We start from the raw sequence: 13,656 nt of genomic DNA, 5'->3' as shown, positions 1-13,656 counted from the left end.
AAAGTTGGTACCACCTCTAGATCCCACTTTCCTATTTTAGGATCAGAAACCATTTGGCTCCTAAAATATTTGTAGGAAGTTTCACATAATATCTGATTGTCTTGTTTGCTCTAGATACTTAAAGGTGGGGAGTTTTACTGAAAATATAACTTAAGTGTAGATTTATTAAAGCAGGAAGTAGATTACATTGTCTTCTAAGATTTCTTCTGATACTATGGTGATAATTGTTACAGAGAATTCTTTACTCGTTTTCATCTTGGACTAAAGAGATATTTGATACAAATAAACATTTTAAAGTTCATATGGTAAAAAATTCATACTTATTGCTTTGAAATATCTAAATATCTGTATGAGTTTTCCCAAATTCTGTAAACCTTCATGACTTCTATATTATTTTCTAAACATGTATGTGTGAATATAGTGAGTATCTAATTTTGGTAGCAATTAGGGTTGATATGTGTGCTACTGTATATAAAAAACATTTCAGATGCTCTACTTCGGGCTCTAGATTCATTGTGGATATTTTTCATTATTATTAATTTTGTTTGTATTAAAATTATACAAAAATATACAGTGTTACTAGGGACACAGACCTCTCCTCTCCAGCTCTGTGTCCCTCCTAACATTTTTGTCCTTATGAAGTCCACAGAATGTAGTGTGACAGCATGGCATTTGCTATTCCAGTATAATCGCCTTAGTTATTGAGTACTTTTGATGATTCTTTTTGGTCTTAGCCAAGGGTGAAAGGATATGTAAGTTTGTGAGTATGTATATATTCTACAATTTTTTTTTGTTCAAAAACTTCAAAATTCAATTTGAAACTTATTTGTAGGAAGTCAATTCTGGTTAATTTCTCTACCATCCTAATTACTCATATACTCTGTGTAACTTCAAGAAATGTATTTTTAGGAAACACTGTGGGCTAGAGCTGGCTTTGACATTATTGATATATTTTCTTGTCATTGAACTCATGTGGCTCCAGATGTGCCTATTATCCCTCCAGTCATAGTGAAAGCAACCCAAGGACCCGTTTGATATCCTGAATTTCTCCTGATACCATTATTTCGGCGCCTATTTCAATATTTGTTGAGCGCTGAGGTGACAACCATAACATTTCCCTCTGATTTCTGAACTGATTGTGTAATAGACATAAGAGTCAAATCATAATTGTGTCAAGGATCCAAATATCAGTTCTATTGCTGGTAGAGTTAGAGGATGTGGCTTTTACTGCAGTAAAATTGGGCTTCTTTATAATTTTTCCCTTGAATTAAACTCACCTACTCAGCAACAGGTAGAAGAGCCAGAAAACTGCAGGCCTTCTTCCATAAGGGCAGAGTTTACTGCGGTAAGGATTACTGCATGGGACTGCCTAAAGGAGAACTCACAAGCCTTGTAGAAAGAAATAGAGTAAAAGGCAGGTCACCTGGGAATAGTGACTATCTAATTATGAAATGTAGAACTAGGGTATCGACCCTTACTACAGCACCAAGCATTCACTGCAGGAGAATGAATAAAGGAGACATGGTCAAAGTGTTACTCCAAAATTATTCTCTTCTGGGGAATGGGGAGGAAATGGTCTCGTGGAGTCATGGGGGCAGGGAAATGGATTCCCCTCTGTAAGATGGAGTACACTATTTGTGTTCAATGCTTGTTTGATTGACTGACCCATAATTAAAATGAGAAACGAATACTGAAAGGAGCATAATTACAGTGTTGCTTATATGGATCTGGTGGTTGATGGAAAGTAAAATGTACAGTACGTTACATAAATTACTGTAAGTGGGAAGACACGCATGCGCAGTACAATTGGCTCAGGTTGTGTATTTCTTTTTTTTATTTCTTTTTTTTTTTTTTTTTAGCAATATCCATCCTATCTTAGAAATGTCTCCTGGATCCCTATATTACACAAATTATCATAAGTGGGAAGATAGGCAGTACAATTTTGTGCAGTACAATTGGCAAACAATTGGCTCATGTTTTGTGGTTTTTTTTATTTTTTATTTTTTAGCAATATCCATCCTATCTTAGAAATGTCTCCTGGCTCCCTCTTCACCTCTCTAGCCATTTGTCCACCCACTGGACCCCTGGTACAATACAACTATAATTGTGCCACTCATTAGCTGAATTTCTTCTCTGTTAATTCCCCATCCCCAGTCCTCAAGAATGTTGTAGAGAAGGCCCCCGTCTGCATCTTGAACCTATACACATGTCCATTGCTCTAGCCACCTGGCACTTTTCACCTTCTCCTAAATACTCTGTGCTCTTCTAATGACCACACCAATGGATATGCTGTTTCTTCTAATTAGCATTTCATTCCTCCCTTTGAGGGTAAACTCCTATTCATAACTCAAGACACATTTTAAGTATGACCTCCTGTATGGAACCTTCTCTTATGCCCAGGGTCAGTTATTCCCTCTTCTGTGTGCCCATATCACCTACCAAACACTTACTACACTGGTAATTATTTGCTTGTGCGTGCCTTCTCAACAACAACGATAGCTAACACTTCTATGGCTGGGAACTGGGCCAAGAACTTTATTGTATTCCTGCCTCACAGCAACTCTATGAAATATGTACTATGATTATTCTCATTTTGTAGATTAGGGAAAGAAGGGTTAGAGAAGTTAAGTAATAAGCTAGAGTTCCATAGATTTAGATAAGTTTCAGAGCTGGGTGTCAAACCCGCGTCTGTCTGATTCAAAGCTTTTATCATTACAGTTCATAACGTAAGTCCACTGTTCAACCAGGCAGAGGGCCCTGTTAACATGAATCCGTTGTCAGGGCCTGGCACATAGCAGGCATTCAGAATTTTTTAGCTTTACAATTTCTTTTTTTCTGTAAAATGTCAGCTAATGATTTATACTTACAAGGTTGCCATGTAACCTAAGTGCATTCAGCACTGAACACATTACCTGGTGCATAGTAGGCACCTGTGAATCTTTTCTTTTTAACTGAATAAACAAAAATGTAACTTTTATTGTAATGCAGTTAAGAGCAATTCAGTGTTTAGGATACCATTAGCTTTCTAGTGATTTCAGTGAAGTGTGGTTTTCCAGGCCATTTTTCTGTGGACGGAGGCAGCTTCCCTCACCAGGATGCTGGCTGTTTATTTTCCAAGTGACAAGTTGATTTACTATTTTCCTTCTCATCACTTTCAAGAAGCATCTGCAGGCTAGTGAGTGACCCAGGCAGTGCAGAAAAGTCCATTTATTTCTCTGCTGCATCTTTCCTACAGACAGTCTGAGGATAAGGGTTGGAAATGGCCTCAGGAGGTAAGATTTCCTGTGTATTTTCTTTTGTAGTGCAGGATTGCTCAGGGTGACACAATTTCCTGTCTGCTGGTACACTCTGCTTTTAAAATACCTGTGTGATGGGATGTGGCAGGTAAAGCATTTTGTTGTTTGTCTTTGGGGGATGGCTGTGCAGCTTGATCTCTCTTAATGCTTTCTTTGGCCCTAAAATACATTGTAAGGGAAATGAGACAGGGAGAGCCAAGAGTGCAGTTCACTTGTGCAATCTTTTGCCTTTTAACACAATCATTCTGTTCCTCCCTAAATTCTAGCAGGAAATGTCATTCAGTGTACAATAGAATTCACTCCACTAAAAGGATTTCTACTTTCCCCTCATTTTTGCAAATATGATCATCTCACAGCTCAGCAGATAACTTGGATGTCTGCTCACAGCTTCCTAAGAGGCTCTTAGAGGTAGGTGTTCCTGTTCAGTGTACTGGATTCTTAGCAGGTTGGATAGTAAGGAAACAGACTTGTAGAGGAACAAACTCATACTTGCCTTGTTTTTTGGCCAGCAAAATACTCAAATTGCTGTTTTAGCTCAAGATACCTTTCAACACTGAGGGTATATGCAGCCCCTCCATCCCCCAGGAATGAGTAGAATTGTGCAGTCATGGACTTATTCCCTAGACGTTTATTTCTGCAGTTGTGTACCCTTTTCCCTTGGACTCATTACTTCTTTTGTAATTACTGAGGCTTCTTTGCCTGGAAAGCACTGGCTAGAATTGGGTGATCTGTGAGTTCACGACTTGAGAACCTCCAACCTCTGATTGCAGTTGCACTGGTGGAGAAGGCACAATATAGCCCCTGCTGAGTTTGTCTTCACAGGGAGTAAATGAGTTCACAGGCTGGCCACAAGACCACAGGCCATCTCTTTGCCTAGCAGGCAAGGCAATAGTAGCCCATTTGTTTTTGTGCCTTGTTAGTTTCCAGGTGGGCCAGGCCAGGATGGGCAGCCAGGTTATCTTTGCATGAATACAGACTAAAGTACTGCACTGCGCTGCTGTATGAGACCAATTTGAAGGACAAAGGCTTCATGCTACAATGAGAACAATTTCGCTGTGTCTCTGAAGCTCATCATCAGGAAGCTGGCTCCCCCTCCTTTTCTGGAGCTTAGCAGGTGTTCTTCACAGGACCACTGGCTACAGCCATTTCAGAGGGGTCAGCATTTTAACGGGCTCTTCTAAGTATCTAAAAATTCCATTTCCAAGGCTCTCTGTTGGAGGTAAAGAGTGTTATCTTCTCAGATTGGCTTTTTTCAGCTTGGGGCTGAGAATTTGGAAAGAAAGTCAACGTACTCCCCTACTTGCCTGCTTGGTTTCCTGCTGCCTACCAGGGCTCTTATCTCCCATTGTCAGTAATTTTACCTTTCAACAGGTTGAACTTCATGCAGCTGCAGAATATCAGGTATAGGGTGCTAGGCATCTGCTTTGGGAACCTGAGTTCCTGGCAAAGTAGTGGTATGCTGTAGTAGCAAAAGCAATGGAATGAAAATCATAGCGTTACAGTTTTGGAAATGGCACTCCGTAGTACCTTGTACGACCCCTGTAAACTCTATGTGTCTCTATTTCCTCACACTGGTGTAATTATAGCAAAATCACGTCACAGAGCATTGAGAGAATACAAATAATGATTAAGAAGGCATTTGGAAATCCATGACAAGTTTAGATGCATGTAAATACCTGCTTGCAAATGGCCCTAGAATCCTTCTTTATCAATGCCTGACATGTTTTCATTTTCAGTCCTTTCTTGACTAATTCTTTGTCTTTTTCTGTCAAATTTTGCCTTTGGTCTTTGGCTTTCCAATGATGGCACTTGGACCTTAAGTTATCCACACTTTGGTTTCCTCCTGTGTCCTCTGGCTTGCTGGTGCCTCTGCCTCTCTTAGGTTGTTCTGCTAGGAACTTCTGCTTACATTCTTGCCCAGTGAAGTGCAAACCTCACTAGATCCAGGAACTATATCAACATCTAGGCTGAACCAGTTCCAGGCAACCCCTGAAAAAGTAGTTCAAATGTATTTCTAAAAGATTATGCAATCTCTTAAAAATACAGGTTGAATCCTTCTATCCCTCTCAGTAAAATTATGCAATGGTTCCCCATAACTTATAGAAGTTCAAATTCTTTGCCCTTAAAGCCCAGTTTGGGTTTTTAAGACACCAAGCCATTAGGAATGTCAGGCCTAATTAAAGAGTTATAATCATTTTCCCCACACTTCTTAGATTGCATAGTAATAAAATATAACACTGAGTATTTTAATCTGCTTTGGAATTTCTCAGAGAAATAGAGTGATTATTATATAAATTATAAGTTGGGTGTCTTTTAGGGGGAAAGGAGTGAAGAATAGAATTAAGTAAATGCTTATTAATACTAAGTATATATCAGTATTGAATTAACCAGCCATTTGAAAGATCAGTACTTTATATATCTTATACAAACTGATTTAAAATCTTCAGTTATACGTATCTAGAGTGCATCTAGTGTTTAATCAATTGGACGCTTATTAATAATGGGTAAATGATTTGTTGTCATACAGAGTTGAGCTTTGCTTTTCATGCAGTGAGAATAACACTTTTCATTTTTACAGTTATGCAATTGATTGTAAACTTTGGGATGATATAATTTAAATGGATCTAAACAGTCCATTAGCTATGTCAGTGCCTCCTCTCTTGCCAAGCTGTAGTTTTATGCTAAGCTGTTGTGTACTGTGTTACATAATCCCCTGCATTCATTTTCTCCACCTATTTAGCTTGAATAAATACGACGTGACTGCATTGTCTCTGCAACCTCCTTCACAGTATAAACACCAAGTATAAAAAACAGATTTTGGGGTGCTATTTTGTTTTTTCTAATGGAGGATTCAAAGGATTGAATAAAGGTAGAATTGCATGTTTGTCACTATTTGGTTTTGCCCATTTTAGTTACCCTTACTGTCAACTTAATATGGTTTTCAAGGTGATAAGAGAGTGGTTGAGTCTCAGCTACTGGAAGGAAATTAAGATAGATTGGAGGTCTTAGAAGAAAAATCATGTCAGTTGTGCAAGTGTACAAAACAGTGATTTCTTCAAGGTCCTCATTTTTTTCTCCTTCTCCTTTCTAGCCCTTGATTTGCTCTTTTAAAGACTGGGTTATCGGTAGGCGGAGCTTGCAGTGAGCCGAGATCGCGCCACTGCACTCCAGCCTGAGTGACAGAGCGAGACTCCATCTCAAAAAAAAAAAAAAAAAAAAGGACTGGGTTATGCATTGCTAGTGCATCTTACCCCATAACATGTAGGGGAAAATTATTCCATCACTTGAAAATCATATAAATTTGCTTGTGTAGGATACAATTCAGAGAGAAGCTTTCAGTTGTCTACTGTTTGTTGACCAATGGAGAAGATATCCCAACAGGGTAATGCTGATCTTGGTAGCCTCCTCTGACTCAGGGAAGAGGTAAACTGAGAAAATTCTTCGTTGGATGAAAAGATTGGGAAGGTTGTGAATGGTTACAGCAATTTCTGTTAAATATTTGCAAAGGAAAGCACTTGGCCACATAAAATCTTTGTCGGTATATTTGCATGGAGATTAGCATAAATATGCATGTGATTTGCATAGGCCTTTTCTTCCTCACGTTGGTTTTAGTTCTTATTTATTTATGGTGATATTCTCTTCTCTACACTGATGCCATTTTTCCCCCTATGGCCTCCCACATAAAAGAAGTGTTTTTGCTTTAAATGCAGATCTAGGGGCTGAAAGGGAAACATTTGGTGAATGAGTGATTCATGTAAGGTGAGAGGAATTGGTTTCTGGCTCAATTTATTCAAAGTTTGGAATGGTTTGTCAGTCAATGCACAGTTCCATGGAATCATTTGTGGCCTTTGACAAGACAAGTAGGAGCATCTGGAATATCCAGAGTGATGGGCAAAGGCAAGGTAATGAATACTTAGACTAAGAAAAGCCCAGATGTGCCCCAAGCCCAGAGTACCACAAACTAACTGTGATGTCTCGGGCAACTCACTTATTTCTAGTCATCAATTTCTTCCTTAATAAAACAAGGGCATTAAATCAGGCCATCTCTAAAATCCCTTATAGCTCTAAAATTTATTATTTTGACAGACTCCTTGCCCTAATTATATAAAAAATATTAAGCACCATGTAGCACCTTAAATAATATCTGGTGCCTTGCTGTTCTGTGTCAAATTTTCCCCTTTGAAGGGTACTGGATGATTAATTTAAGTTCTCGTTATAGGCACTACTTTCCTTGCTCATTTATCTCAGTTCAGTGGGCACACAAGGTATAACTTAAATGTTTATAGAAGACACCCATTAATATACCACTTGTGGTGCCAAGGACATGCACAGTAGTTGGCTCTGTGGACATCCATGTCTGTAGAAAAAGAGCTTAGTTGTGATAATGCCGTTTGATTTGTCACCTTCTACTCTAGATCAGGGTCACCTCCAGGTCTCCTGAGCAGGGGCTTGTCCAATTGCATTTTAACAAAGACGTTTCTTCAGAAATGAGGGGAGAGATCATGACAATAGACAGAACACTTGGGGATTGGATAGATCTACTCCAAACATGCAGACAGTGTCGAATTTCTGCTTTATTATTTTTGGGGGGCTATTTCTGCTAAAATTCAGCATGAGTTATGGGCTAACTACTTATACATGTGCAAGCTACCCTGTGAGCATTTATAGGTGAACAGGTCTCTTTTGCTTATACCAGTGTGTGTGCAAGCAGACATATGCAGGTAGATACATATAACTGGGCTGCTCCGAAACACACAAGAGAAACTTGATCTCTTCTTTACCTCCCTGGAGTATGAAGCTGAGGTTGATGTTTTAATGATGTCATAATGCTAAGATTAATTTAACAATATGTAGTGGGTAGTAGTCTTTTCACATTATAAAATATCTCCTTTTTACAGCTCTTACTTTATGATGAGAATATATTTATTTTGCCTAAGAAATTTACCTGGGGCTGTAATGGTTAATACAGATCTGAGTTGAAGTGGACCTGGCTTTGGTTAATAAGCCTGGAGTGTAGTTCCGGCAGGGAAAATAGAATTCTCTCAACCTTATTTTGTAGCCTCCAATCTTTAGAGGTAAACTGTATATCTCAACTATTGTTGCCATTTTCTTTTAGTAATGAGGTGCTTTTGATAGCTTTTGACCAACTCTGGTATGAAGTAGACCATTCTAAGTAAGGCTATCTGGCAAGAAGACAAATGGAAGGTCATAACACTGTGTGTCAAAATTATAGATCGAATCAACAAATAATTAAATAAGATATATTTCACCCTCTTACCTTGACAAATATACCTTTATAACTACTTGGAAAGCCAGGGTCAAATTTAGAATTTTTGGATTCCTTGGAGTTCTGCATTGGGAAATAGCAGCACAAGGGGAACCAGCCAACCCCTAGTCCTCAGCCCATGGTCTACTCCCTTCTCTTCCCACCTCTGGCTTTGTCCTATATCATGAAGGGTCTGGTATGAATGCATGTGGTTGCCCCAGCCTAATGGACAAGCCCTATCCACGTCTCTGCAAATAGTCTCCCACGGCTACTCCTCAGACCTTGCAATATATATGGTTTGCCTTTAGAAAGATGGATCCAGGGCTGGGCACAGTGGCTCATGCCTGTAATCCCAACACTTTGGGAGGTCAAGGCAGGCAGATCACAAAGTCAAGAGATCGAGACCATCCTGGCCAACATGGTGAAACCCTGTCTCTACTAAAAATACAAATATTAGTCAGGCGTGATGTCACACACCTGTAGTCCCAGCTACTTGGGAGGCTGAGGCAGGAGAATCGCTTGAACCCGGGAGGCGGAGGTTGCAGTGAGCCGAGATCACACCACTGCACTCCAGCCTGGTGACACAGCAATACTCAAAAAAAAAAAGGAAATAAAAAGAAAAAGAAGAAGAAAGAAAAATGGATCCAGGGAAGAGGCCTGCACAAGCCCTGAAAAACAGGCTTAAGGCTTTTTGGGTGGGCAATTACAGGGTCCCAGTCTATGAAATATTGTCTTGAAAGAGAATGTGGGCTCCAGTAGAATGCGATCTTGGCCCCATGGAACTCTAGTTCTGTGGAGAAGGATGGTTCTGTGGGGAAGAAGAGAATGCGATCTTGGCCCTGTGGAACCCTAGTTCTGTGGCCATAGGGATAGTCCAACCAGGGTCATCTAAAACAGGATACCCTGGAGCAGAGAGTCTTGAGTTTAACAGTGGTATTGCTGTCTTATCCAAACATATCAAATTAATTCTCTTCCCCTCTCCTTACCTGCTGTATCACCTGCTCAGGTCCAACCTCCTACTTAACAACCCAGCCATGTTCCACGGGGCTTAGGAATGTACTATAGAAACCAAAGTTAGCTGAGTTATTGACAGATGAAAATCAGAGCCGGATCTTTCAGGGTAATTTATTTTTAGTTATTGGCCAATAAAAGCTACCTGGAGTTAAAGAGTCCTCTGTCAGAACAGTTAATTATCCATTCTAAACCAGCTCTTCTACAAGCATTTAAAAGCAATTCCTGAAGCAAAAGCAACTCGAGCCTCACTTGATCATTTTGCATGAAATCTCCCTTTAGGTTTTTCTTGAGAAAATTCGAAGGAAAGGCAGCAATCTCTTTTGCACCATCTTGTTTTGTCTTCTACCCTCATGTGGACACGTCGTTTCTCTGCAGTCACTCCTGCTGCTAGTTTCCCTGGTGTTTCGATATACAACTTGCAGAAGAATTGAAGGGAGTGCTGTGTTGGTATCAGCACAAGAACGGGGCAGTGCCCCTGCCATGTGTTCTCTTTGGTATTTGCGTAGATCTGACTCTTGCCAGACAAGTGTTGATTGCTTGCCTCTTTTCTTTTCCTATAGCTCGAGAGGAGAATGTGGCCACTTTCCGAGGCTCAGAGTACCTGTGCTACGACCTGTCTCAGAACCCGATCCAGAGCAGCAGTGATGAAATCACCCTCTCCTTTAAGACCTGGCAGCGTAACGGCCTCATCCTGCACACGGGCAAGTCGGCTGACTATGTCAACCTGGCTCTGAAGGATGGTGCGGTCTCCTTGGTCATTAACCTGGGGTCCGGGGCCTTTGAGGCCATTGTGGAGCCAGTGAATGGAAAATTCAACGACAACGCCTGGCATGATGTCAAAGTGACACGCAACCTCCGGCAGGTAATGGCTGAGGGGAGAGAATGCCTGGAAGGCTCGTCTTAGGTGGCTGGGTAGTAAGTTTGTGAAGCAGGTGACGGGCATGGGGTGGAGAGGGGTAGACATTCAGGGATGGAGATGTTAACATCTAACTTTCTCCCAGTCTTTGCAATTTCACATGGAAAATTATTAAAATATGTTTCTCCGCATACTTCAATTCTCCATCTGTGCTTGTTATTTAAGAAAAAAAACCTCAGTTGTATAGATAATAAAAGTTATAAGTACTTTCATTCCTTTTATTCTGCTTTCCTTTTATCATTTTCCTAATTATATTTGAATCTTATCGTATTATTGTTAAATTCAATTAGGGACGGCATTTTGTTGCTGCAGCTTTGTAGATTTTCCTCATTCTTTGAATATATGTTTTTCTTTTTAATTAAGTTAGCCATTGCCACGATGCCATAATTTTAGTTCCTTCCAGAAAAAGTCTTCCTTTTCCTCTTTTAATTTACTATCCTTTCCCACCTATTTTTTTCTTTTATATTAACCTCTAGCTTTGGAATTAATTAGCCGGGATCTTTCTGAATTCCTCTGTTTCTCTGTTCTTGATGCGGTGGTCCTACTCTATTGCCCCTGTCTCTCCCTCCGAGACTCTTCAGTTGACTGGGAGGCCTGGAAAGTGGAAGGACCCAAATAAAAAAGTCAACTTTGGAGCAGCCTTTCCTGGTTCTGTCCGTGCTTGGGAACTCCCATCGCTTGCCGATTCTAAGCAGGCACCTCCGTCAGGTGACAACATTCTCAGAAAGCTTTAGCCAAGTGAAGTTGTTTTCAATTTCATGACTAATAATAATGATAACAATAATAATACCTCATCAGCTCACATCAGTAAAAGAAAACCATTTCCTATAAAAATCAAAGTCTGTGCTGAGACCACCTTTTCCAGGTTGCCATTTTCACTTGGTTTTCCTATTTGCAAATCTGTCATTAAACCCAGTTGGATGGCATCCAGGCTTTATTAACCAGAAAACACTATACTTTCTGAAGTGCTTATCAAAAAATGCTTACCAAATTTTCTTCTGCCATATGATTGATTTAATACCTTCTAATGTCAATGTGAAAGCGTAAGAAATGATAGGTGTTTGCCTATGTATTCTGTTTGATAAAAGTGTAACTCCTTACTAATACTAAACAAATGGTATAGGCTGGCACACATTTGAAACACATTTCCACACTTAGGTATGTCAAGGAAGCCATCCTGTTGGGAGATTACATGTATCTCAGGTAAAAAATGCCGAATGACACCAGACTTAGTGTCCCCAATCACCTTGACATTCATGAATCTGATATTTTTGAATCATTGTTCTATGTTTTTCCTCCAAGGCCAAAGAACCCTATTGCTAATATCTTCTTTCATCATTCCCCATCCATACTTACCCAGGAGAGAACCTCTCAACTGTCAAGAGAACCCAAATCAAATATCCATTTGCTAACACATAAGGGCTTGTTACATGTGAGCTGCAGAGACTAGACCCAAAAGTGAAATACAACCTTTTGCTAGTTTTGATTGGCAGGTACAAAATAACACGCTTTAGGCATTAATCAGTGGAGGAGAGACTTTTCATGTACTTCAGAGCACAATCAGGTCATGACTCTCACCGATTTGTTTCTCCATCTCCCCCACCACCCTTCCTTGCCATTCTGGAATGATTCCAATTCTCCTGTGAAAGGCTCACTTTTGTTTCTACTAAAAACACTTTTCTAAAATATTATCAGGCCCACTTAAGTCCTTTAGATGGAGAGAGGATAAACCAAACTGTAATTCAAATATTGTTTGTGCTGTTTTAATCAGAGCAGCTAGAGGAAAACCACCCTGGATGTTTTTCCCGCCCCTGCCCTTCGTGTTCTAAGGCCCAACTCTGCTCTGTGCCCTTGGACAAGCCATTTGACCTTTCTCCGCCACTGTCTCCATTTGCAAAATGGTGATTACAATCTTCTGCAGCCATGTGTGGTGGCTAAATATGCAAAGCACCTTATGTTCCAGAAGGATTATGAGCTCATCCATGGTCTGGGTATAGACGTGCTGTGACGTGCACATGATCTACAGGCTGAGCATTCTGTTTCAAAGGTGACGGCATCTGTCTGGTGCCAAAGATGCAGCTAAGTGCAATTCTCTGTTCTAGACAGGGATACAGAGGCCCTATAGTATTGGGGGTATTTCTTGGCAGAGGGAGTATTAATCTTCTGTGAGAAAGCGAACCTAAAATTGAACCTCATTGAAATTCTGACTAAATTTTGCATCCAAATGCAATTGATTGAAAGAGGAAAATCTCTGAAAAGCAAAGTTGATTTTGCAAATGCAATTATTTTAATGTGAATAATATAAGATTATTATTTTGCCCATTAAAATAATATTTATAACATCTATGTGAGTTCCCTAGGATGCATTTGAATGGTGAGACCTTCCTATTTCAATTAAATTATAAATAGCTCCAAAAATATTTGACAACAAACTTATAGCAGCCTTATTCATATTTTTGGTAAGATTGAATGGCTTTTATGACAAAAATTCATCTGAGTAAAGTTTACCTGGGGTTTCCCGGAGTACTTATTACCAAATGGAGCAGAACTCTCCTCATTTCTTCCTTCATAATCATCTATTCATGGTTTTGCCTTTAAGCCAGGTCAGGACCAAGGCCAGGTATTTCATTATGGCTTTCAATTAAAGGAAGGAATGTGGACTACCTGTATCTGTTGCAAACTATAATTGGGATTAGGGACCAAGGTAGTGAGGAATTTGTGTGTTTGTATGTGGTAGTGGGGTGGTAATTTGTCCTTGACCTTGCCTGAGTCCAAGGTCATGGCCATAACTTTCATTGCTTTACCTCTATGTGTTAACTTTTGTTAAACCACAAACACAAAACTGAGGTTACCAGTCTTCCAGTCTTCCAGAGGGCTTTTCTAATCATGTTTAACCTGCCAGTCTTCCCTGCTATCCATACAATAAATTACATAAAAGCTTGAAAAGCATTGTTCAAGAGGAATTGGGGGAGAGAGATTCCAAAGCATTCTGGCCAAGTAAACAAATTAATGACCTTATTGAGTAATAAAGAAGATTCTAACTTTTTTTGATACATTCTATTAATTCTAAACTGAAAGAAAAATGTTTCTCTCTGGTTGCACACATCCACAAAAATCAAATAGGCCGTAGATGTTTAATTATCTATGGAAACCTAGAGTACACT

At 39.7% G+C, this 13,656-nt stretch overlaps 1 protein-coding gene across 13 annotated transcripts in view; it reads left to right on the top strand.

Moving 5' to 3' along the window:
* The window catches only part of NRXN3 (neurexin 3), a 1,686,195-nt gene that overhangs the window by 465,689 nt on the left and 1,206,850 nt on the right, over positions 1 to 13,656 (top strand). For all 13 annotated transcript variants that reach the window (XM_055288598.2, XM_055288594.2, XM_055288597.2 and 10 more), the window contains exon 5: positions 10,137 to 10,438. In XM_055288598.2, coding sequence (XP_055144573.1) covers positions 10,137 to 10,438 — 302 coding nt within the window. The remainder of the gene's footprint in view (positions 1 to 10,136; positions 10,439 to 13,656) is intronic.

This window comes from Symphalangus syndactylus, chromosome 8 (assembly GCF_028878055.3).
Source record: "Symphalangus syndactylus isolate Jambi chromosome 8, NHGRI_mSymSyn1-v2.1_pri, whole genome shotgun sequence".
Taxonomy (NCBI): Eukaryota; Metazoa; Chordata; class Mammalia; order Primates; family Hylobatidae; genus Symphalangus; species Symphalangus syndactylus.
The sequence above is the reverse complement of the archived record's forward strand: the minus strand, read 5'-3'. Positions and strand labels throughout refer to the sequence as shown.